The 25,567-nt window shown below is 38.2% G+C and overlaps 4 protein-coding genes across 21 annotated transcripts in view; 3 read left to right on the top strand and 1 right to left on the bottom strand.

Annotated features, from left to right (window-relative positions):
- Window positions 1–6,615, top strand: part of cux1a (cut-like homeobox 1a) — a 145,588-nt gene extending 138,973 nt beyond the window's left edge. For 8 of the 14 annotated variants that reach the window (XM_048180814.1, XM_048180809.1, XM_048180810.1 and 5 more), the window contains 2 exons: window positions 363–681; window positions 1,524–6,615. In XM_048180814.1, coding sequence (XP_048036771.1) covers window positions 363–681; window positions 1,524–1,968 — 764 coding nt within the window. In that variant the 3' untranslated portion in view covers window positions 1,969–6,615. The remainder of the gene's footprint in view (window positions 1–362; window positions 682–1,523) is intronic. The other 6 variants (XM_048180805.1, XM_048180813.1, XM_048180807.1 and 3 more) reach the window with 1 other exon arrangement.
- Window positions 6,616–7,238: 623 nt separating this feature from the next.
- LOC125262214 lies at window positions 7,239–8,991 on the bottom strand. The gene has a single exon (XM_048180818.1). It carries the CDS (start codon window positions 8,985–8,987, stop codon window positions 7,929–7,931), a length of 1,059 nt encoding a protein of 352 aa, XP_048036775.1. The 5' UTR covers window positions 8,988–8,991; the 3' UTR covers window positions 7,239–7,928.
- A 2,817-nt stretch (window positions 8,992–11,808) lies between these two features.
- On the top strand, window positions 11,809–16,940 carry kctd7 (potassium channel tetramerization domain containing 7). The gene is made up of 4 exons (XM_048180802.1): window positions 11,809–12,394; window positions 13,400–13,569; window positions 13,769–13,947; window positions 15,291–16,940. The coding sequence occupies exons 1-4, from the start codon at window positions 12,101–12,103 to the stop codon at window positions 15,665–15,667; spliced, it is 1,020 nt and encodes a 339-aa protein (XP_048036759.1). The 5' UTR covers window positions 11,809–12,100; the 3' UTR covers window positions 15,668–16,940.
- Window positions 16,941–17,059: 119 nt separating this feature from the next.
- On the top strand, window positions 17,060–25,276 carry rabgef1 (RAB guanine nucleotide exchange factor (GEF) 1). 5 transcript variants are annotated; one of them, XM_048180796.1, is made up of 11 exons: window positions 17,060–17,157; window positions 18,017–18,210; window positions 18,392–18,585; window positions 19,850–19,993; window positions 20,355–20,375; window positions 21,006–21,172; window positions 21,260–21,341; window positions 22,574–22,706; window positions 23,101–23,192; window positions 23,289–23,545; window positions 23,890–25,276. In XM_048180796.1, exons 2-11 carry the CDS (start codon window positions 18,032–18,034, stop codon window positions 24,289–24,291), a joined length of 1,671 nt encoding a protein of 556 aa, XP_048036753.1. In that variant the 5' UTR covers window positions 17,060–17,157; window positions 18,017–18,031; the 3' UTR covers window positions 24,292–25,276. The 5 variants fall into 5 exon arrangements, with proteins under 5 accessions (XP_048036753.1, XP_048036756.1, XP_048036757.1 ...); XM_048180797.1 differs by having other exon boundaries at window positions 17,099–17,174; XM_048180798.1 differs by lacking the exon at window positions 17,060–17,157 and adding an exon at window positions 17,254–17,277.
- Window positions 25,277–25,567: the final 291 nt, after the last annotated feature.

Genomic DNA, 25,567 nt, shown 5'->3' with positions numbered 1-25,567 from the left:
ACCTTTTTGTTTGAGTTTTTATTAATTTATTTATTTTTAGTTATTTTTGCAATGCTGGTGGAATAATGGTGGAATCAAATCTCAAGTCAAATTTACAAAGACCTCATGATGCAATAATAATATTTGTAATCAGAGACTGCCCCCTACTGACTAGAGAGAAATACAGCAATCAAGCATTGTATTAACTGTAATTTAATCTGCAGCATCTAACACACTGTAACCACCATAGACACTGAGGGGGACACATTGCCCCCCTCCCCTGCCATTTTAAAATTGACCAATCAATATGAGCCAATCTTGAATATTTCCTGTTAAAGGAATCATGTGAAATGCTTATATGTACTCTCTGATTGTATTTACAGCTGTTCTCCATATGTGTTTTCCAGCCTACATGAAGAGGCGCCACAGCTCCATTGGTGAGAGTCATTCGCTGGACAGTGGTCTGTCAGGAAGTGACCTCACTCAGTGCGCCAGCCCCCAACACCTCTCCCAGCAGCATCAGCAGCAGCAGCAGCAGCCCCAGCTGAAGAAACCCCGCGTGGTTCTGGCTCCAGAAGAGAAGGAAGCTCTGAAGAGAGCCTACCAGCAGAAGCCTTACCCCTCCCCTAAAACTATCGAGGAGTTGGCGAGCCAGCTCAACCTCAAAACCAGCACGGTCATCAACTGGTTCCACAACTACAGGTATCATGGCACTTCAACCCTTAAAGGGTTAGTTCAACCAAAAATGAAAATTATCCCACAATTTACTCAAGACACTTAAGACATCCTAGGTGTATATGACTATCTTCTTTCAGATGAACACAATCAGAGATATATTTTGATTTTGCGATTTTGAAACCCAAAGAAATGCATGCATCCATCGTAAAAATAATCCATACGACATTAATAAAGCATTAATAAAGGCCTTCTGAAGCGAAGCGATGGGTTTTTTATTTAAAACTTTCTAAACTATAATAACTAGTTTCCGGCAGACGACCGTACGCATACTGCGCAAGTCGACTTGCGCCACAAGAGTAACAACTGAGGCGATGTATGACGCAGGATGTAAGAGTATCGTAAGCTTAGACACCTCTCGTGGTTTAAACAAGCCAGGATCTTTTTATATATATCTCAGATTGTGTCCGTCTGAAAGAAGATAGTCATATACACCTAGGATGGCTTGAGCGTGAATAAATCATGGGATAATTTTCACTAACTATCCCTTTAAGGCCCATTCACACCCAAAACAATAACTGAAATAACTATATAAGCGTCCACACCAATAACGTTTTGTTTATTATAAGTGTGCTGCTTTAAATGCTTGAACTTGGCCGGATTCGGATTGCCTGTCAATGTTTTTATCATTCACCAGCTGGAAAAAATCTTTCTGAAAGTGATTCCAATAACATCGTTCTTCTGTGTCGTTATTGTTCTACTCGTAGTGTGGACTTCCCTATTCTAATAGAATTAGAAAGATTATTAAAACTTTATAGCTACCACTTGCCTGTATTCCTGTTCTTACGAGTATGTTGTTGTTCTCGCAGGTCCCGTATCCGGCGAGAGCTCTTTATCGAAGAGATACAGGCAGCGGCCGGAGAAGGCGGGTCCCCCTCTGCGCGGGCAGGGAAGTCCGGGGGCGAGGGAGACAACAGCTGTGACGGCACCGAGTCCGACAGCACCGCGGAGGGCCGACCGAGCGGCTCCGAGGAGCGCAAGGGCCTCCTGGAGAGCCCCGGCCTCAGCCACAGAGACGAAGAGGGCGAGGGCGAGTTCCCCAGCGCCTCGGGCACCAGCAGGCCGCGAGGAGGCATCATAGACAGCCTGTTCGGCATTCCCGAGTCCGTGTCCGTTGCCACTGCCGCCGCGACCCCCTGCCGAAACCCAAAGGACAGCAGTCTGCGCAAGAAGAAAGCAGCCAACCTCAACAACATCATCCACAGGCTGGAGAAAGCAGCGAACCGCGACGAGCCTCACGAATGGGAGTTCTGAGCCACCGCCGTGTTGTTGTTTTATTCTCACTTTGTCCCTCACTGAGCTAACCTGGCCAAGCCTGGTGCACACACACCACCGGTTAACCCAAGGGTTTTCAAATCGCTGTTTAGAAGTGGGTTATCAGAGACAAGAACAAGAAAAGGAAACGAGTTTTTAGTCTGTTTATTTTGTGAAGCACTTAACGGCCCTGCTGGCCACAGGGCCGTGACACCATTGGCTTATGGTGAAGACACAAAACTGAAAAGCACAGCAGAGGGAGCGTTCCCCACGAAATATTCTCAAGACTGGCGACAGTCACAAAAAAACAAGTACACACTATGATATCACACTGTCTCTATTTCTAATAGAGGCGTTCTCACCAACAAGCTGAATAACTGTTACAATAATTTATCAGTTCTCAAGACTCTTGGGAGTTTCCTCTTTTGTATCATGTATGCTTCGGCCGTCAGCAGAGACTAGTTCGAACCGGTTTCAAACCAAAAGGCAAGCATTTAAAAGCAAGTGTTGGCTGAAGGAACACGGGTGCACCGTCCCACCTGCCTCTCCCTCCCTACCCCAGAGGAGGCCATCCAATGGCTATGCAACTCTAGTACGCAATGGATTCCAGCGTAATGGAACCCGCATTATTTTCACAGTTCGGAAGCTTCTCCGATGCGAGAAGAAAATCCTTTTTATAGCAATTAAGTTGCCACCGAGAGATTGCACAGTCAGTTGACTCTAAACAGCACTCCTTTTGATTTTACACGCCAACGGCCTAAAAGAGAATAAAAAAAATCACGCGAACGAAAAATAATGGTCATAAATAAGAATCCACGTATCACGCAAAAATTCATACTGTTGTTGTAAGGTCGACGCAAATGGGAGACGGGAGAAATTTCCTAACTCTATAGCGAAGTGTCAATTTTTATCGTTATTTAGGTCTCTTGTAAGGGTAGCGCTCGTTTATTTTTTTTCCATAGCTTTAATCGCCTCAGCGACTTGCGTTTTGAAGCTCGCGGAGGTCTTGTTTAATAATAAACGTCATTTTAGGCCAAAACAAAGACAGATAGTGAAGAAGAAAAAAGGATTTGTACAGTACTTTGAGTAAATATTCCTGACAAGATATTTTTTAAAGAGAATGAACAAGCCTGATTTTTATCCTCTTATAATAGAACCATACATCAGAGACCTCTAACCAAGTTGGGCGGTTTGAGCCCATAGAATTACAATTCTAATCCAATATCTATGGTGTTATAAATTCTAATTCTATGGTGTGGCCGTGGGCCACTGCACTGTATGGGCTGGTCCTCAGCACCAGGGTACCGGACGCTGAGTATGCGGGGAAACCCTCCTAACCGCTCGCTCTCGTGCAAACTTCAGGTTTTTCACCAGCTTCTCCATTCGCTGTTCACCCGACCGTATACGAGCTTTTCATGGCGTCCACGGCACGCATCTGTCCTCCGAGACAACTGGAAAAACACCTTGCGAAATGGACTTTTGTTTTTTCATACTGTAAATGACGGAGGACTCGGACACATCTTCATCCACATTTCTTGTTTAACACATAAAAAAGAGGAAAATATGTAGATTGTGAATGAAAAGCTCTTTTATCGTTAGCAACCTGAGGTGAATCGCTACACAAGCGCGTCAGAGGACGCGGCGAGGACTTTGCACCTCTGTAGAAACGTTCTTTCTCTCCTGAAACACCTTTCAAAACCTGCTCACTTTTCACCTCCGGCCCTTGTGTCATTGTATGCAGTTGATTTTGTGAACGAAAGCACAGATCGGTGGTGCCACGCGCTCGTCTGTGTGCGAACCTTGAGTGTGAGTGTGTGTGTGTGTGTGTGTGTGTGTGAGATTGTTGAGAAGAGCGATCTATATTTGTATATTACTACTACTACTCGCCACAGGCCGTGGAAGCAAACACCTCCTCACGTCCCTAAGCTATTTAGCAGTCCTGCAGCATATCACATAGTACATTTAAGTTCTTTTTATTTACACGCATAAACTAATGGTAGATAATTTTTTTTGTTTGTTGGTGTGGTTTGCTTATTTATAGATGCTGTCTTTTACATATTGATGTCTTATATTGTTATACGTGTTTTTTTTGTTTTTTTTTTTTTGTAATGGAAGGGACTATAAAAGGTCAGGTTACATATTTTTAGACTAATAGACTGCCGGCAGTATTGGATTACATTTAAATGATGTACTTTTGATACATGTCTATTGATTAATTCTGAAGATTATCATTTTTTTTTTTCATATATTTTACTCTGTTAGTGAGCTGGATGAACAGTTACTACGTTGACAAAGGAAGCAGAATTCTATGTATTGCATTAATGATTTTAATTAGTACGCATTTTAGATGTTTTAACAATTTTTAAAGATGACAATTCAATATGAATTGCATTTGGTTGTATTCACTCTACAAAGGCAAACCGATTGATGCTCTTGAATTAGGTTTTCAGGTAATTAATTAACCTGCGAACGTTCTGAGATTACGTTTATTATCGCAATCAAGCTTAGTTGCTACATTGAGCCAGTGAACAACTGGTAGTTACCGTCACTGAAATTAGCTGTCGCTTTGAGCTGCACCTTGAGGAATTGGTCTTTTTTTTTTTTTTTTAGTTTGTTTGTTTGTTTTTTAAGTAGGAATGAAATTCACTTGATGTCGTTCGGTTGCGTTAAAATTTACGCCGATGAATCTTGAAGAACGACGTCGGCTTAAAACTACCTTTGGCCTTTTTTATGTGTGCCAATGAATGATTCAAATCAAATTTGTCTCTTTAAGACCTAACGAAAGCACAGAGAGATACTTCATGAACCAATGTTTTTATCAGAATATACGAATACGTCGAAGCCCGTGACTGTTTTTCGAACTTTCTCTCCACGTCTAACATTGGAGTGCCTTCACTGAAAACTGTTCGCTACTATAATCGCGTCGTCTTCATTCCAAGTAAGTGATTGGAAATATCGTGTGTCAGATCATAACACGTTTTAGCAATTTTCGCCAGCAAGTTTAATAATAAGGTAAGGTCTCATCTAGTCTCAGGTCATAATATTCTGTACTTTTAAGGGTGTCTGTATTGTTTTATCTGAGAGAAAACAGCTGTCCCAGGATTCAGGCTTGGTTATATTAAAAAAACCAAAGTTTTTACAATGGCAATTTCAATCGGTTAACGCCACATTTATTTGTCCCAAATGTCGTTTTAATCATTTCTAGGCATTCATTAGATGTTTTTGACCATGTTGTTGTATTTTAACGGTAAGTTTCCCCCGCGCTGGAGGAAGTTCACAGATGGATTTGGCATGTGGAAACTCTTGAAATGATTTGTAGAATATATACTGTAGTGTGGACCAAACTGTCAAAACAGACAAATCAACTTGTAAAGACTCTTTTCTGATCATAAACATGTGATTTCAATTGAACACAAAGAAGAAGAAGAAGAAGAAAAAAAAACACTCATTCAAATCTGGTCTACATTATAAGGACGCTTTTATATGTCTGCCACGTTCTCACTGACTGAAACGTAACCGTACTGTTGATATCATGGCATGAAACACTTAGAATAACACTTAGAAACAACGAGTTTCCAGACGATTCTCAATGCAGATGTCCAGCACTTTTTCTCTGCTTTTTGCAAATATTTTTCTATGGAAAGTATTGCAGATGACTAAACACATCAACATATGACTGCACAGACAGCACGTTTATATGATTTCTTAATAAAAAAAAGACAAAAAAAGAAAAAAAGAAAAACAAAGCAACAAAAAAAGATCATCATTATTGATATTACATTGGTAGTCACGAGTAGCATTAATGTAGATATTCGTCCGTAGCTTAGTTCGCTAGTGATGTCATAATTGTTACCTCGTTTATTCCCTCACACTTACATCACTTCCTGAGACAGTATGTTCTTTCTTCACCTGAGACAGTATGTTCTGAACAGCCACAGTTTGTTTCATTGTATCCCAGATGGAGATTCTCTCTCGCTCTTTGTTTTTAAAGTTGTGTAATTGTGTTACATGTGAGGCGAGCACGACGATTATACATCTGTCTCAGCGAGAGCAACAATTTAACCAAGTTATCATGATTCATTTCGACCAACAATCTATGGAAATGGGATGTCTTGATCATGACATTCAGATATCTCTCTCTCTCTCTTCTCTCTGTTGTTGCTCTGTATGCTGTAATATGGGTAATATGAAGCCTTGTAATGAAATATGACAGGCAGCTCCCAACACAAGCTGGTATCCTATAGATTCTCCTTAGGTCTCTCAAAGCTCAGGTAGAACCTCGGTTTTAGCACAGTCCTTTTGTCCATTAGTTTGTTGGTGACACTTTCCCTCTTACACCTGCTAACGACAGTTGTATGGTTTATTTTTCTATGTGTCATGGTTTTGAACCACAAGATGGAGCTGAATCCTCCATTTTACCTGAATAAAGACTCTTCCACTTTGTTCTCTTGATATGTATTTAGTTCGGTTGGTTTTTCCTTTGTGTATCATCATGTAGTCTTGTATTCTGTTCCCAGCGCTGTTCTAATCCAAAATGAAAAAAGCAATATCACTGTTTGAAATTCATTATTATTATTATTATTATTATTATTCCTCATTACCACCATAGGTGTATTAACTGAAGTAAATATCTTTTGTACAAACACATTATCACTGTACTCTGCATTTATTTGAGTATTTCTGATGTCAGAAATTTGAAGCCATGTTCAAGCAGCCCAAAGCATAATTTACATGTCTAAATGTTTTATGACTACAACAGTTATATATATATATATGTACACATGTATATCTATTATAGGGATGTGTTTTTAAGCACACAAATGAAACTACAAACACAAAGTCTCAAAAATAAACATTTACTGCTAGAAATAACACACTTCCACACAATCAATGACAGAAGACAAAGTTGCTGAAATTTTCTGAATAATTTATTTTCTTATCTACATCCTCAGAATACATATTCCTCCATATATTTAAATAACCAGAAGGCACACTTAAATTGAATTGTTGTAATTTCAACAAATCTGCATTTCCAGGTTCATCCCAATTTGAGACTGAACCTGCGGTTTGTATACCACATCCTTAACAATTATCCATTCACAACCCCAGAACATTTCCATCATTCTTCCAAGTGAATGTTACACTTTCATTGTCGAGTCACAAACATTTATTTTGAACACAATACTTGTCATTTATTCTCAAATTTAAATTGGTAACTCAGGTGAAGTGAAGCCAGACATTAATAAACCCAGGTCAGTTTTTACCAAGGGCCTTTGTGCAAAATAATGCCGTAAGTGTTTACTAGCAGTTTCAATGCATCAGGTTCATTTAATCCTTACATTGTGAATACAGTTTAACAGATGAGGTAGAGCACAATTATAGCTAAAATGGCACCCATTATTACACAGAGACCATTATTAATTGTCTTATCCACCAAAACACCATGGTTTATTTTAAGTACAATAACATTGGAGAAAATATATCATTATCATATCTATATATGAAGACTTTAGAGGCAAAAGCCATCTGAAATTCTTTTAAAATTAGCATTTTATCAAGCTCGTATGTTTATGTTCAGTAATTTCAATTTAATAGGTCATTTTCATTGCCATTAGCGTGAAATAACTGAACATAAATATAAGAGCTTGATAAAAATGCTCATTTTAGAAGAGATTTTCAGATGCCACATAGAGGCTTTTGCATCTGAAGTCTACATATGTTTTTTTGTAGTAGTAACAATGGTATTTTAAGCAGAAACTATGGTTATTTTGTTTGGGGGTTTTTTGCAAAAAAACATTTTTATTTTAATGGGTATCTTGCCAATGTATTAACTTTAAGGGGGTTGATGCAACTGTCCATATGAAAAAAAAAAAAAAGTAAAAATAAAATATCAGTACTATATATTTGCATGTTGGCTGTTAAAATATAAGAGATATGCTTCAAGTATCCCTGTATCTTAATCACTTGCTAGACTTTAGACTAAGTAAGATGGCGATTGCCATAGCCAGCATTAACCCCACAGTGAACTCCTTCAACCTGCCCAGTTTCACATCCTCATAGTTCTCCTTCTCCTTCCTGAGAATCTCTTCTCTGCGCTGCCGGAGCTGCTTTTCTCTCTGAAGCTGTTCTCCATAGTGTGATCTGATGAAGGTATCAAAGTCGAAGATCTTCTGCTGGGCGGATCCAACAGAGGGGGAGTGTCGGGCTCTGGTCTGCTGTCCTGACGCTGAACTCTCTCTGCTAGTGGGTTTGCTGGATCCCAGCAGGTCTGCTTGACTCAGGATCCCTCGATCGTATTTCCTCCTCAGTGCTTTATTACCCAGGACGTGGTAAGACTCACTGATCTGAGAGAACCTGAACGTGGCCTCCTCGCTCCCTGCGTTCTTGTCCGGGTGATATATGAAGGACTGCTTATAGTAAGCAGTCTTGATTTGTGCATGGGTGGCTGATGGAGACACTCCCAAAATTTCATAATATGCAGACTTGGATTTGTATAGTGGCTCAGCTGGACTGCCGTTATTCTGTGTGCCACTGTAAGCTCTACTGAAAGACATAAACTGAGCATTTGCAAGTCCATAGAGAGTCTTTTTATGGAGTTTTCCATGTATTCCCCAACACAAGCTCTCCCAGGACGGTACGTGCACCAGAGATGCCTTAGACTTCAATCCACGGCGGTCATTCCATTTACTAATATTTCCAGAACGGTAGTCCAACGGCACTTTCAGGCTGTGTGCATCTCCACCAGCACCCGTGAAGAGTCTGTTTACATTCCCTTCTGCAGTCTCCAGACCTGCCGGGCTCGTTTCACACAGTCCTTTAGCAGCTCTGACACGGTCACTACGAATCTCACAGAGCTGTATTGAATTTGTTAAAGCTGCAACATAAGCTGCCTGTGAGACGGGTTTACAGTTTTTATCCAAAAGCGGGAGATTTTGAGGTTTTAAAAGCTTGTAAGCTTCTCTCCCGAACCGCTGTGTGACCTCCGCCATTGCGCAGAGATCACCTAAAACAACCGTCATCTGCTTCCGCGAACAACAAAGTGACCAATTAGATATGTCCTTCTTTGTGGGTTGAGTGAAATTTGGCCAATGCCGTGCGAGATAAATATTTCCATGTAAGAGATTGGTGGGACGTTCAGGTTGTTGTTGCGTAATGGACTTCAACTTTAAAAATTAAACATGGTTTTTGTTATTCATTTATACATTTTTATTTATTTATTTATTTATTTATTTATTTAAACAGATATAGGTCAAAGTATCAGGATATAAAGTGGACAATAACTCAGTGGACAACCTATCAGTAGGCTATTATTACTTCAAATGAATCGCTAAAATATGTTTTTAGATAATGTAACATTTAATGTTAGCCTACTGGAAATACAGTTATTTCAGGTTCTCTGTGGACATGAGAAAATGACTGTAGTCCAATAAATCAAAGTGATTTAAATGAGTAAAATTTAAATTAAGGGCCCTAATAAAATTCTATTTAACATTATAAATGTTGTTAAATGTATTGGGGACACATGCATAAGAACTCAATTTATCCGGGTAATGCACTGCTTCCTAAATTTAATTCAATTTGCATTTATTTGTATAGCGCTTTTTACAATACATATCGCTTCAAATTAGCTTTAGCTACAGAAAATGCATGTGTCTACATTAGGCTACAATTTAGAGTGATCTGTTATCACATGTGACTGTGTCCATGTAATGTATTTCAGAATGTACATATACAAATCATGCAGTTAGCTAACATCATGTATTAGTTTTAGGCAGAAACAATGAGCTCATTGAAGTAATTATCAAGTAATTATGTATTATATGTGAATAAAGGCCTAAATTAAATCTGTTCATCATATAAAGTGATCGAGTCTCTTCAGAAAATTTGGACTAAACTGCTCAATTCATATGGAATAGTTTTACAATCTCTTTATGAACTTTTTGAAGCATCAAAGTGGTAGCTGCATAGGAGGGACAGAAAGCTCTCAGATTTCATCAAAAAGATCTCATTTGTGTTCCGAAGATGAACAAAAGTCTTACAGGTTTGGAACAACATGAGGGTGAGTAATTAATGACAGAATTTTTTTGCAACTGCACTGCAAAAAATGCTGTTCTTACTTAGAGTTTTTGTCTTGTTTCTAGTCAAAATATCTTAAAGTTCTTAAATCAAGAATCATTTTCTTGACAAGTAAAAAATTATTTTCTTGTTTTCAGGAAAAATAAGTCAAAATTGAGTTTTTCCTTAAAAACAAAATAATCTTATTTGAAAACAAAAATAACCTATATAATCTTGTTTTCAGTTTGGATTAAGATTATTTTGCTTGCTTTAAAGGTGCCCTAGAACCAGTTTTTACAAGATGTAATAGAAGTCTAAGGTGTCCCCTGAATGTGTCTGTTAAGTTTCAGCTCAAAATACCCCATAGATTTTTTTTTAAATGAATTTTTTTAACTGCCTATTTTGGGGCATCATTAACTATGCACCGATTCAGCGCGCGGCCCCTTTAAATCGCGCGCTCCCTGCCCCCCCGAGCTCTCGGCTATAATACAGTGCATTTACAAAGTTCACACAGTTAATATAACCCTCAAATGGATCTTTACAAGATGCTCATCATGCATGCTGCATGAATGCGTCGGATCATGTGAGTATAGTATTTATTTGGATGTTTACATTTGATTCTGAATGAGTTTGAGGCTGTGCTCCGTGGCTAAAGCTAACATTACACACTGTTGGAGAGATTTATAAAAAATGAAGTTGTGTTTGTGCATTATACAGACTGCAAGTGTTTAAAAATGAAAATCGCAACGGCTCTTCTCTCCGTGAATACAGTAATAACCGATGGTAACTTTAACCACATTTAACAGTACATTAGCAACATGCTAACAAAACATTTAGAAAGACAATTCACAAATATCACTAAAAATATCATGTAATCATGGATCATGTCAGTTATTATCGCTCCATCTGCCATTTTTCGCTATTATTCTTGCTTGCTTACCTAGTCTGTTGATTCAGCTGTGCACAGATCCAGACGTTAACACTGGCTGCCCTTGTCTAATGCCTTGAACATGATGGCATATGCAAATATTGGGGGCGTACATATTAATGATCCCGACTGTTACGTAACAGTCAGTGTTATGTTGAGATTCGCCTGTTCTTCTGAGGTCTTTTAAACAAATGAGATTTACATAAGAAGGAGGAAGCAATGGAGTTTGAAACTCAATGTATGTCTTTTCCATGTACTGAACTCTTGTTATTCAACTATGCAAAGGTAAAATCAATTTTTGATTCTAGGGCACCTTTAAGGAAAAACTCACTTAATTCTGACTTATTTTTCCTAAAAACAAGAAAATAATTTTTTTCTTGTCAAGAAAATGCTTCTTGATCTAAGAATTTTTAGATATTTGGACTGGAAACAAGACAAAAATTCTAAGTAAGAACAGCATTTTTTTTCAGTGTATCCCTTTAAACTGGGATAATGTAGGCTATCTGAGCCCTGAACATCATCATGAAGGCTATTCCAGCGTTTAGGAGCCTAATGCGAAACGCTCTCCCTCCTTTAGTGGACTTGGACATCATAGTTATTACCAAAAGTCCAGATTTTTCTGACCTTCAAAGAGCATGATGGATAAATACTAAAACTATTTTGGAATCAGTTCATTCATAATTCATAAACATGAATAAAATTCATTACATACATTGTGTGTGCTTGTGTGTTATATATATATATATATATATATATATATATATATATATATATATATATATATATATATATATATATATATATATATATATGTCAACTCTGCCCTACATAAAAATGATGCCTGATTAACTACGTGTACACAAGTTACGCATGTCTGTAAATCTCTATTTATGTTTACGCCTGTAGCGGAGTACACGGCCAAAAACATTCCAGCCGTGCTCTGTCACCTACGCAATTTGCGTACGTGCTTTACCGAGCACAAGAGTAGTCTCGCATCCACCTGATCAGCCTGTAGACCACACCTCTCGCGCGGGGTGTGCTGTGCTACCCTGCCGTCCTCCTGTACACGGACCTGGACATCATAACAATCGCTGACAGTCTACTGTGGGCCTTTATCTAAACTATTATCAACCCTGCTGTGGTGTGTGCATGCAGCATAATGGAGCAGGCGAAACAAACGGAGAACCGCCTCCGCTTTCCTTTAGCGCAGCAGCTCCGCTCCAAATGGCAACATCACGGGTGAGGAGGTTCGCGCAGGAGGGGCGGACGGTCCCTCCTCAGCCGAGAGTGATGGTGGTGTTTTCGGCTGCGAGTGACACTGAAAAACAGGGAGATGCGATGTCAGGCGCGGACAACGAGGAAGAGGAGTATCGCAAACCAGCCGTACCAGTCCCTAATCTTAATCTAGGGAAGTCCCTTCGCACCTTAGACGCACCTGAGGAGGTAAGTCCCCGAGGTTTAAAGAGGATGTGCTATTATTATCATCATCATCACCGAGTAGTTTGTTGTACGTTACTGTAAGTGTGATTTCTAGATCCAGCTTTAAAATGTCTACGTTCGTCTGGGTTTCCCCCCCAATGTGATTTTTTTTTTTTCAAAAAATAATCTGGAGGAACTGTGTAGTTTTCCAGCGTTTAATCATAACCGTTTCCATAGGCAACAGATGTATTGAGCGTGTTTTCTTCCCGATTACTGCAATCTGATTGGTCCTTCATCCCAGTGGGGCGGGTGAACGCCGCCTTTGATTGGTTCACGTCACATGTCAATCAAATCATATCCTCTGGATTAAACTAATCATGTCTTGCAGACTTCTGTTAAACCCAGAGTGACCTGTCAAGATGTGTAATATGATTAGTCCAACACCTTTGTTTATCATTGCCAACGGGTTTTAAGGAAATTTAAACGTTTAACAGCATTCAATTTGGTGCATAATGCTTCAAAAGTTCAGAAAATGCTAAAGATATACATCTCAGTCCTCCTGGGGCAAAACGATTAACGTACTTTGATTAGTGTACATACACTATCTGTTTTTGAAAGGAAACAAGTAAAGACATTTATAATCTTACACAAAATTTATATTTAAAATAAATTGTTCTTTTGAACTTTCTTTTTATAAAAGAATCCTGAAAAAAATAGCACAGTTTTCACAAAAATATTAAGCAGCACAACTGTTTTCAACATTGATAATAACGTTTCTTGACACTGAAGACTGGAGAAATGTCTTTTCTCTTTGCCATCACAGGAATAAGTTACATTCTAAAAGTTATTAAAATAAAAATAATTTTAAATTGTAATACTATTGCACATTATTTTAACTGTATTTAATCCAGCCTTGATGATCATAAGAGACCTCTTTCAAAAACATTAAAACCTTCTTACCCAAACTTGAGATGTTTTGTACATTCAGACTAACACAAAAGGATATTTCTGTTTCTTCTCTCTCCCCAGTTTCCTGAGGTCATCCCCCTAAATGTAGGAGGAACATATTTCACCACCCGGCTGTCCACTCTGCGTCGTTATGAGGACACTATGCTGGCTGCCATGTTTAGTGGCCGCCACCAAATTCCCCGGGATGCAGAGGGACGATATTTCATCGACCGTGACGGAGCATATTTTGGGTTAGTCTTTAGATTAGTCAATGTCTGATAATGGTTGGTGCCTAGAACCCAAAAATACAAAGCAAACAGTATGATTATCTGAATTTAGCTTTTGTTTTTATTATTTCATCAGTGGATTACTTAAATAACTGCTCGATATCCAGTTTAAAATCGCATGGTTATTAGAAGTGCTTATATATACACACTTCTCTGGCTTTAGGGATATTCTGAATTTCTTGCGAGAGGGTGAGCTGCCTCAGAGGGACCGTGTGCGTGCGGTGCACAGAGAAGCTCAGTATTACGCTCTCGGGCCTCTTTTGGAAAGCCTGGAAGACACGCAGCCACTTACCGGAGAGAAAGTGCGACAGGCTTTTCTTGATCTCTTGCCCTATTATAAAGGTAAAATAAAAATAATTAGGGGTGTAACAATACACTCATGTCACGATTCGGTTCGATACACGATAATGATCTCACGATACGGTACTCTCACGATACTCTGAACAAAGCCAGAGTTGAAAAAGTATTATTTAAAATTATTACTTGTAACATACGGTAAACTATGGAAGCTTGTTTCTGCCACATAAAAAATAAAAAAGGTAATTGCGACTTTTAATCTCATTTTATTTTTTCTCGCAATTGCAAGTTATAAAGTCAGAATTGCATGATGTAAAGTCAGAATTGTTTGTATCTCGCAATTCTGACGTTTTTTCTCGCAATTGCGAGTTTTTATCACTTCTGATAAATTCTGACTTTATAACTTGCAATTCTGACTTTATATCACGCATTTCTGACTATAATTCGCAATTGCACATTATAAAGTCAGAATTGTGAGATATAAACTCACTATTGCGAGTTTTACAGTTTTCTCAGAATTGTGAGTTTATCTTGCTATTTTGACTTTATAACACAATTTTGACTATATCACGCAATTTTGACTTTATAACTCACAATTCTGACTATATATTACGCAATTTTGACTTTATAACTCACAATTTTGGCTTTATAACTCACAATTCTGACTTCATATCACGCAATTCTGATGTTTTTGATCACTTCTGATCAAAATTCACTTCAATTCTGAGTTTTTATCACTTCTGATAAATTCTGACTTTATATCATGCAATTCTGACTTTATATCACACAATTTTGACTTCATAACTCACAATTTTGACTTTATATCATGCAATTCTAACTTTATATCATGCAATTCTGAGAAAAATGTCAAAATTGTGAGATATAAACTCACAATTGCGAGTTATAACAATTGCGACTTTTTTTCTCAAAATTGTGAGTTTATACCTCTCTATTCTGACTTTATATCATGCAATTCTGACTTTATATCTCGACTTTATATATCTTTATATCTGAGATATAAACTCACAATTTCGAGAAAATTCAGAATTGTGAGATAAAAAGTCAATTACCTTTTTTATTTTTTTATTTCATGGCGAAAAACAAGCTTCCATAGTAAAAAGTTAACAAAAAAAAAAACCTGCTATATTTGGTATTACATCAGGGGTGACATTGAATAGGCTTGGATTGGTCCTCTTTCTCTAACTCGTACTTGGCCCCGCCCCATGCTTGGGATGGCCCTGGTCATTACCATATTAACATATTGTCACTATCCACAGTGCATGCTGCATTTTTGTATTGCGATATTGCAATATATTGTTACACCTTTAAAACTTATAAATAAAAAAAGTTGTTTTCAATTGACTAAACATTGTTCCATTTTGCTCCAGAAAATCTTGAACGCATTGTGGAGATCGCAAAGCTTCGTGCCATGCAGCGGAAGGCTCGCTTTGCGAAGCTGAAGATCTGCGTGTACAAGGAGGAGATGCCCATCACCCCTTATGAAAGGCCGCTGTTCAATTCGCTGCGATTTGAGCGTTCAGAGAGCGAGGCCAAGCTGTTTGAGCACCATTGTGAGGTTGACGTGTCCTTTGGGCCCTGGGAGGCAGTGGCTGATGTTTATGACCTTCTTCACTGCATAGTGAGCGACCTGGCAGATCGTGGCATCTCTGCTGACCAGCAATGCATCGGCGTGTGTGACAAACACCTCATCAACCACTACTACTGCAAAAGGCCCATCTATGAGTTTAAAATCACCTGGTGGTGATGGTGAGGTGTTTTGCCAAGTGCACAAGGTCTGAGCAAGTGATGTTTGCTGCTGTCTACAGTTACAATGAACCAGCAAAATCATGGAATCCTACTCGAAATGAGTGGAAATAATAATGACAAGCTTTTCAATAAGATGGCTGTTATTGTGGCAGTTGCTCTTTTGTTTCTTCATGAAACTGCAGTTTGCAACCCGAAATTTCCTTTATGGGCAGCTCTATTGATTCCTTAGTTTTTGTAAGTAATTGTTTAACTTAGAATAAACCCAGAATTGTTCCATCCAGTGATAGTTTTAAAAGGGTTTTCTGGAATTGTCCTCAGAGGAAGTGAATTTATGTGAAACAGTGTTTCCTATTCTAATTATTACGACATCTCTGCAAATATGTTTCTGTGTTAGATGTAATGAATGTATTAAGTGTTGGATCAAAGAATCAAACAACTGGACTCAAATTGGGAAATTGGACGTTTGCCATTGGTTGTGATGTATTTCTTAAGAAGAAAACCCTTTTTTCCCTATAGTATTTTAAAATTATTTTACCCAATTGTTTAACCACTTATATATGTAGGACCTGATCTATATTTTGTTGCCAATAATAAGCACTACAGATCAAACAGATACTGACTTTAACTAGAATACAAAGGTCTGGTATTTAAAACCACCCAAAGCTTCACAAAAAGCCTTCTAAAATAACCATACACCACTAGGCAAGCATACAATTTTTGATTTATGTACATAAATAAACCTTCTCAAAAATGTATTTTTTAGAATAAGTTTACGTACTACGTTGAAAATGAAATCTCCTGAATGTGAATCAAAAGAAGTATATATTTAAAATTATACTAAAAGACTGTTAGCCACCTTATTGCAGGTTAGATTGCCTATTTTGCTACTTTGACACTTTATGAAATTATTTTCTGCTGCCAGTAGCTTTTGTCCATGCTTTTAATTGCCATAACCCTCAACAATTGCATATGATTTAGCAGTATTTGTTCATTTAGTCTTCTGAAACCTCTCTCTCATTGGTTTGCTGTGAGAGCTGTGAAGGCCACATGAAGTTGCATGAGCTCTCTGTGTTTTGGCAGCAGAATATTTAATACGAGATGAAACGCATCTGTTAATCCTAACTGGCTTTGCCCAGTTTACTTTATGTTGCTCGAGTCTAAACCGATGCATATTTGTTCTCTGTTGTACATTTGTTGTATACTGTTGTTTGAATTGCATTATTGTACTGGCTCTTATTGTGCTGATAATAAACCAAATATTTTGCAATTTATTAGAAGCAGGGCTTTTTCTTTTTAAACGTTTATAATAATGCTTCATTTATCAGATTTTGTACAGAGATTAAAAAAGTTGATGAAATACTTTGATATATGCACTGAGGGACTTTTGACATTTGGAGCTCAGCCCGCCTATAGCCCCGCCCACACAACGCTCACACCAGTCGCGAGGATATGATGTCATTGTGACCCGGAGACGAGACCGCTGACGAGGTATCTGTCGCTCTCTGGTAGATTACCATTACACACGAAAACTTGCTGTTTATTTAAAAAAAAATTGTTTAATGTAGTTTTAGTCGGAATATTGTGTATTTATCTTATATCTTGCTGACAGTGAGTTATTGCGTTTGTTTCTAGCCACGTAACGTTAGCTGTTTTGCTAGCTTGACGTGTTTGCCTGCGGCGGATTAAATTACATTCAATGTTATTTTCAGTAGATAATATATTTTCTAAGTTGATTGTAAATGTAAACCCTCCATTATACACTTAATAAATGTTTAGTCAGCAGTGAAAATAAGCTACAACCCCCGGTATTGAACGAACGATGTCAGTAACGTTATGTGATGTAACTTAATACTCGGAGTTTAAAGTCATGTCATCAGTGTTGATCAGAGTGCTTGTGTTTTTAAACATTTATTTCATTAAAGCTATAAAGAGACCAGATCGAACATGTCTGATCTACTCACTTTGTCATTTCAGTTGAGATGCATTTGTTTAAATTGGCTGTTTGGCATCATGTCTCATTCGCATTATTTATATATCAGTATATATATATAATATATCAGTGATATATATTATGTTTCATTCGCATGTTTACCCTTTAGAAAATATCAAAGTCTGAATATCTGATATTCACAGCAGTTTCACTTTCAGCTTTGCTCAGATTATCAGATTATTGAAATGACTCCTCTTGTCTCGTTTTTAGCAATGTTGACATTTGTGATGTGTTCTGCATGAGTTGCATGTCTTTGCAGAGCACATTATGTAATCTGACTCCTGTTGTCTTGCAGCATGTACTGCAGACAGGATATGCAAATTCAGTTCACAATGTCAAACCTGTTTCTTTACCCAGACAAAAGGGGACACGATGAGTCAGCGTTCGGAGCGACGGGGGATCCATGTGGACCAATCAGAACTGCTGTGTAAGAAAGGCTGCGGTTACTATGGCAATGCTGCCTGGCAGGGCCTGTGCTCCAAGTGCTGGAGGGAGGAGTACCAGAAAGCCCGGCAGAGACAGATCCAGGAGGACTGGGCTCTGGCTGAGAAGTAAGTTGGACACGTTGCTTATGAAACTCTCATGTAGGTGGAGTATTAAACTGTAGTGGTTTTGCTTCGTTAGTTCACACATTAAGTATTAAGTAAAAGAATCATTCAGCGTAACCAATAGATTCATAAAGCAGAAATGATGTTCAGACAGAGTAATGCAATGATGTGCTTCCTGTCGCAGGCTGCAAAGAGAAGAGGAGGCAGCTTATGTCAGCAGTCACAGTTCCTCTCAGACCCAGCCTCCACAGTCCCACTCTCAGCCCTCTCTCGCCACCTTCTCCAAGTTCGAGGAGAAGAAAACCAATGAGAAGACCCGTAAGGTCACCACCGTGAAGAAGTTCTTCAGCCCCTCCTCCCGCACGGCACCAAAAAAAGGTACGAGGAGGGTGGGATTGGAGCGATATGAGTGTGATTAATGTTGTTTTGCGGTAGGAGTCGTCAGCTGATGACGAGCAGTGGGTGTGGCTCGTGGATTGGATGCGGTGTTGTTCGTCTGCCACCGACAAAATTATTATTTGCCCTTGATAAAATATGCTGTAGGAATATTATCATTGGTTGGACAAGTAAAAACTGGTGGAGCTTCATAGACCTGAGTCAGTGCTGTAGATTTTCCCTTACGTTGCTACATTTCCCTTAGAGCCCAAAATAATCATAAAAAAAAATCACACTTCCTTTTGCTTCTGGATTCCTTCTGGAAATCCTTCCTGTTTCCTCTGGGATCTCCTCAATCCTTCCTATGCAAATGACGTCCCTCATCATCATACATGGTTCCATTTTGATTTTACCATGTTCATTAGATGACATCTCTCTGATAAAGCTGTAAACTGTGCCTGCTTGCAACAACAAAACAACAATTTGGAACTTAAACTAGTTTAATATTAGTTTAATAGACATGAATGATGGTAATTAAAAGGCTTTATCATTGAAACGTCAAGTATACACTACTGTTCAAATGTTTGGGGTCAGTAAGATTTATAATGTTTTTTATTTAATTAGTAAGAAGTAGTTTGATTTTTTTAAAAATCAGTAAAACTGTAATAGAGAAATATTACAATTCACAAAAACTGTTATCTATATCAGTATATTTTAAAATGTATTTTATTCCTGTGATGGCAAAGCTGAATTTTCAGCATCATTACACTCTTCAGTGTCACATGATCCATCAGAAATCATTCTAATATGCTGATTTGCTGCTCAAGAAACATTTATTTGAACAGCATTTAATTGAAATAGAAACATTTTGTAACATTAGAAATGCCTTAACTGTCGCTTATGGTGAATTTAATGTGTCCTTGCTGAATAAAAGTATTAATATTTTTCTTTCAAAAAAAATCTTACTGACCACAAACTTTTGACCAGTAGTGTAATAAATCTTTGCATGATTTGATACATTTATGTTTGCAGTCACATGATTTTATCATTTGTCTATCATGTTCTTATGAGATGATTTTATTTCAACAAGTGATCGACCCTTCATCTCTCAGTTTGTTTTCTTCATCTCGTTGCTGTCTGATCTCCGCCCCACCTCTCCCACATCTTTTTCACGTTCTCATCTGAAACCCCACATTTGTAATCGCCCCATTTCACCCCCTCCATTTCTGTGTCGCCCGTTTCCCTTTGCCTACCCTGGGTGTTTTAGTCCCCCCTGAAAAAGAAAGCGAGAAACGAGAGAAAGAGAAAGAGGAGAAGTTGCAGGGCAGGAGGGAGAGCCATGGAGAAACCCTCCTGAGGGATCTGAAGGGCATTTTTACCCAACCCTGGGAGATGGGCTCCCCCACTGAAGGTAACTGACAGAGCCTGAAGAAAAATCTGGGGTAATGAAAAGGGAACGTGGGTGAAGATTGCAGTGTTTGTCTTTTCTGAGGTGGACCACCCCGTTTTTGTGTGATGTTCTGTGTTGAAGAGGTAACTGTCTGAAAGTGTCTTTACTAAAAGTATTTCACAAAGTACAACAAACATTTTTGAGCTCAGAAGATGTTCTTTGTGACATACTGCCCTGATCCATACTGTGTATTTGTTCATTTCTCTATGTTAGTTGTGTGTGTATCAAAAGGCATGATTGAATTCACCCTACTATTGTTTTTCGTGTTATTCACTGTCTCATTGTCATGCGTCCTCCTCTTTTCTTGTCAATCTGGTGGCAGCTCTGGTATCAAGGCTGAGAGGTGGGTATTAGTGCGACATCACTGTAGCCCTCCAGCACAAATCACAGAAAACAAACCAGTGCATCAGTGTTATATATGAGCTGCATGCATTCAGGCTGAAATCCTTCTAACGCTCCATTACTGTCAATGGGGCGTTCAGAAAGACCGGTGCAATAGCATCTGTTTGTGCAGTGTTGAACTAAAGCATGCTAGAATTCTCTCTCATTTCATTCAGCTACTCTTTGACTCTGATATGATGTCAAAGGTGTTGGCATGGTAACAGATCAATATTTCAGTAGTGTGCCTACTTCTGAGAAGGTTGTCCTCTCCCTTTATGAGCTACAAGTTGATTTGGACTTGTGAATATATATGTATTATGTGACATTTTACATTGGTTTATTCAGTGGGGGTTTTCTTTATTCTTTGCAGAAAGTCATGTGTAATTCAGCCTTTAATACTAAGCTAATCTCTTGATTCTCAAAGACCCATTGGACTTTGGTTGTTGTAGAATGATGGGAATTTACTTAATTTCACATGACATTCTGTGATGAACTCTGCTGAACTCCCATTTTCAGCTGATTTATTTTAATATCCACTTTGTTCATACAGTTTGTTTTATAAACATACTGTGCGCTTATTTGTGTTCCTCAGAGAGCCACGAGGGAAAAACGCCCAGTCCTTCCATTACCCGTCAGTCCAGCATCGAGACCGATCGCGTGTCACGAGACTTCTTGGAGTTCCTCAAGACCTTGCAGAAACCCGGCAGAGAGATCCACAAGCAGAGCCGCGCTTTCATAGAGAGCATGGGAAATAAAAAGGTCAGAACCAGGGTCACATGCCCACATCAACTTTTAGCTGTTTATCATTTCAATAAGCATATTTTTTGTATTCGTTCTGACAAGCAGGATCTCAGTGCTGAAGAACTGTCTGAGTGTGTGCAGGACTTCTATCAGGGCATGTCTGACCGACTCTTGAATCATTTTAAAGGTAGGATTCATGCTTTAGAGAAACTTAGCAGTGCTGAGTCTGTCAAAAAGACTCAAGTTACTGGTTTGAATCACTCAAACGAATTACTCACTGATTCAATTTGCATGACTGCCGTATCTGATTCGCTTACTGACCGGATGTTTTGTTGTAATGGTATTTGAAAGATGTTATCTAAATTTTTTGTATGTACTGGGGGAGGCAGAATTATTTAGAAAGTGGGCAATATTTACAAAATGAAACCCCTTCATCATTAATTTTTATTATATATATATATATATATATATATATATATATATATATATATATATATATATATATAGTGTTAGTAGTAGCTTCTGTCATTTTTGAATATTTCTTCTTCTGTAATAAGAATGAAAGAGATTTTTATTTCAGTTTTAATAATTTTAGTACTTTAACTTAAGTGTTTTTTTGTTTTCTTTAAGTTAGCTGCCAAGGCAACATAAATTTTTTTTTTAATGTTTGTAAAGTTTTTTGTATAATATTTATTATATTTTATCTCAGATTTATTTCATTTAACAAAAATATTTTTTAATAGTTTTCGTTAACAATAACAGCACTGTGGCAAATCCTGTACACCCAGCCATCATGTCTGCTAACTATCTAAGAAACTTCATTGTTGTCCCAGCATGCTGATGTGGGAGCAGGGTTATGTAACAAACTGGAGATAAGCATCACAGATTTCATGTTTGTTAGTAAAACACAAGTATATCTAAAGGATTTTTTGTTGTATATCAGTGAAAGGGGCTGTTCTCTGTAGAATGCTGTGGTCGGACCATTTCCTTCACTTCTCTGAGCCATATTTATATTTAGACTTAAAGTGATAGTTCACCCAAAAATGAAAATTCTGTCATCATTTACTCACCCTTAAGTTGTTCCAAACCTGTATGAATTTCTTTCTTCTGCTGAACACAAAAGAAGATATTTTGAAAAATGTCAGTCACCAAACAGTTGATGGGCCATATTGACTTCCATAGTATTTTTTTTTCCATTCCATGGAAGTCAATGGGGTTGGATACCCATATTCTTCAAAATACCTTATTTTGTGTTCAGCAGAAGAAAGAAATTCATAGAAGTTTAGAACAACTTGAAGGTGAGTAAATTTTTGGGTGAACTATCCCTTTAACTTTTCATGGTTTTTGAAATAGTTTGCCAGAAGTCAGATGAATGCTTCCTTTACAAATGTAAACCTCAGTGGGTTCCTCTTTCCTCAGGCTCCTCAGAGAAGGTGGACAGGGTGATGGACCAAGTGGAAAAATACATCATGACTCGACTCTACAAGAGCGTCTTCTGTCCAGAGACCTCAGATGATGAGAAAAAAGACCTGGCCACCCAGCGCAGGATACGGTCAGCCAGTGTTATTTTAGTTTTATTTATATACTGTTATAGTATTTATTAATATTTTAAATTAGAATTTATTTTTATATTTTCAGTTTTCATTTTCATTTTAGCTTAGGTTTTTGTAATTTTGGTTTTTGTAAAATATTTCAGTTTTAGTTTCTAATTTTAGTACTTCAGATTAAACTTATTTCAGTTAGTTACAAAGGCAACATTTATAATTTTCGTTTAAGTATTACATCTAATGTTTATATTTATATTTCAGCTTTATTTCAATTAAAGAAAATGTTTTTAGTTAGTTAAAATATTCCTCAAGAAAGTATGATGCTTTTACACCATTCTTCTTGAAAATCTGCGGTCTTGATTAGCTCCTTGAATGATGGAATGATGGCTGGTTTTTCAGGGCCTTACATTGGGTAACCATTCAGATGTTGTGTGTTCCTGTGGATGAGGAGATCCCAGAGGTCTCTGATAGTGTAGTCAAAGCCATCACAGGTGAGTCTGCAAAGCTTGGTATTATTTTGTCCTTTTATTTGCTGTTTTCCATCAATATACACTTTTTTTTTTTTTTTCTTCTTTTGTCAACCACAGATATTATTGAAATGGATTCTAAGCGTGTGCCCAGGGATAAACTGGCCTTCATCACCAGTTGCAGCAAGCACATCTTCAACGCCATCAGGGTCACCAAGAACGAACCAGCTTCTGCAGATGACTTCCTACCCACCCTCATCTATATCGTGTTAAAGGCCAACCCTCCACGGCTGCAGTCCAACATTCAGTACATCACACGCTTCTGCAACCCCTCAAGGCTTATGACAGGAGAGGATGGATACTACTTCACCAACCTGGTAGGTCCATACATAATTTGAATGTGGCCCTTATTTGGCCTTAAAGTAATTTTTTGTGGAATAATTTGGTCCAAACGTGTACTTTATTCTTTTAAATGTATGTCACTTGGTTTGATATTTTGTTATCTAATGCAATGAAATGTATATATTTTAAAGTGTGGCAAAAGTGTCCAAATACAGTTTGGGGCCACTGTAATTACTGCTGAAATTTGCAGGCCGATTAGTCATACGGCAACTGGGAATAAATCTTCCTGTTTAGTCTAGTCTTTTGGATTCATGTATTTTCTCTTTCACATTTTTTATTGTATCTTCTCAATTTCATCTTCATCACGTGTTTCCTGCAGTGCTGTGCCGTTGCCTTCATAGAAAAGCTGGACGCCCACTCCTTGAATCTCAGCCCTGAGGACTTTGAGCGCTACATGTCCGGTCAGGCTTCCCCTCGAAGGCAAGATGATCCCGCAGCCTGGCTCCAGAGTGGCTCCCGTGTCAACCCAGCACTTAGCCAGATCCATCACAATCTCAGCGTCCTATCCAACCTTGAGAAGAGACAGCAACAGGTCATGGAGGGGGCACAAAGCCTGCAGACCGAACTGGCAGAATGGCAGGACAGCGTGGCCCGCGAGGTGCAGGAGATCCTGGAGCGATACCCACTGGAGATCAAATCGCGAGCATCCGCGATCGATGCGGAGAACGTGGAGAACGACAGGCTGCCACCTCCCCTTCAGCCTCAAGTGTTTGCGGGTTAGCATAGCATAAATTCCTGTGTGAATAAGCCAGAGACATGGTCATACCAAGACGGGTAAAGTGTGTTTTTATATGCAGTGGCTGCTCTCGTCCAAGATCTCCACTCCTTTTCTCCCCATAATTGGTCTGTTACCATTCCATGTGCTTTTTAAATGCTTACACAGTCCCCCGTTACGTCTTTTGCGCAAACATATTCTTGTCGGACTAGTTTGTGAAACTAAATGAGATTTTCTAACCTGGTTTTAGAAGATCTGTTAGTAGTGTGATGTACCTTAATACATGAGCTGTTTTAAATTACTGAATCAAATAGCTGCTAATACATCACTTAATATGATTGCAAATGTTGTGATCGTAAACCACATATCAGCTTTTCTCATGTAGATAAGTCATGTTCACTGTAGGGTGTTTCACTCCCATGCCTTAGTGTGATGTTCTCTCAACTTTTTATTGATGTATAAAATATTTTGCTGCTCATACTGTATACTTAGGACATTTAAAGTTGAACCCCGTGCAAAAATGTATGATTTTAAGTGAATTTTTGTGTATTTTGGTTCTTAAATGCTTAGTCACATAATCGATCAGATATACTGTTGTGCAGATATTTCAGCAATAAACACTATTAGGAATTTGTTCATTTACAAATCAAAATATAGGTATAAAGCTGTGCATTTGCTCACCTAAATTTAATGTGAAATTCTGTCATGGTGGCCACAGGTTGTACACACTTACAAATAACTAGTCCTTCTCCAGCCAAGATAATGTTTTGCATTTGATGTTGTCAGCATTACACATAACCAATTTAAATGTGATCCAGTTTTTATTTTTAAAACTGCCCCAGCTGTAACTGTAAACAGGTACTTGGCTAAACACTATATTCATGTGGAAATAATTGGTTTCTTTTACAGTAATGATGATGAATTATGACTGTGTGTGATATTTTAACTGAACTGGTTTATTTATGATGTAAATATAACCTGAGGTGTGTTATTTTGCTGTCTGTGAATCATTATTCATCACTTTGTAGCACCATAATATATCAGAATAGCACAATGCTGACATCTAATGGTAGAAATGGTCAGCATAGAAATAGTTTTTTCGCCATATGGCTGAGAATATTTGGAAAATCATGTGCCTTTTCAATATTTTTGTATTGAAGCATACTCTGAAATGTGTATAAAGTTGAGTACCGTATCAGTGCTGTATTTATGCATGGTAAGTGAGGTTATAGTGCGCAGATGTCAGCCTGCTAACTGTGAAATGAGTTGAATTGCGTCTCAT

The sequence above is a fragment of the Megalobrama amblycephala genome, linkage group LG2 (genome assembly GCF_018812025.1).
Source record: "Megalobrama amblycephala isolate DHTTF-2021 linkage group LG2, ASM1881202v1, whole genome shotgun sequence".
NCBI classification, from domain to species: domain Eukaryota; kingdom Metazoa; phylum Chordata; class Actinopteri; order Cypriniformes; family Xenocyprididae; genus Megalobrama; species Megalobrama amblycephala.
Note: the sequence above shows the minus strand (reverse complement) of the source record. Positions and strands in the feature narration are given on the sequence as shown.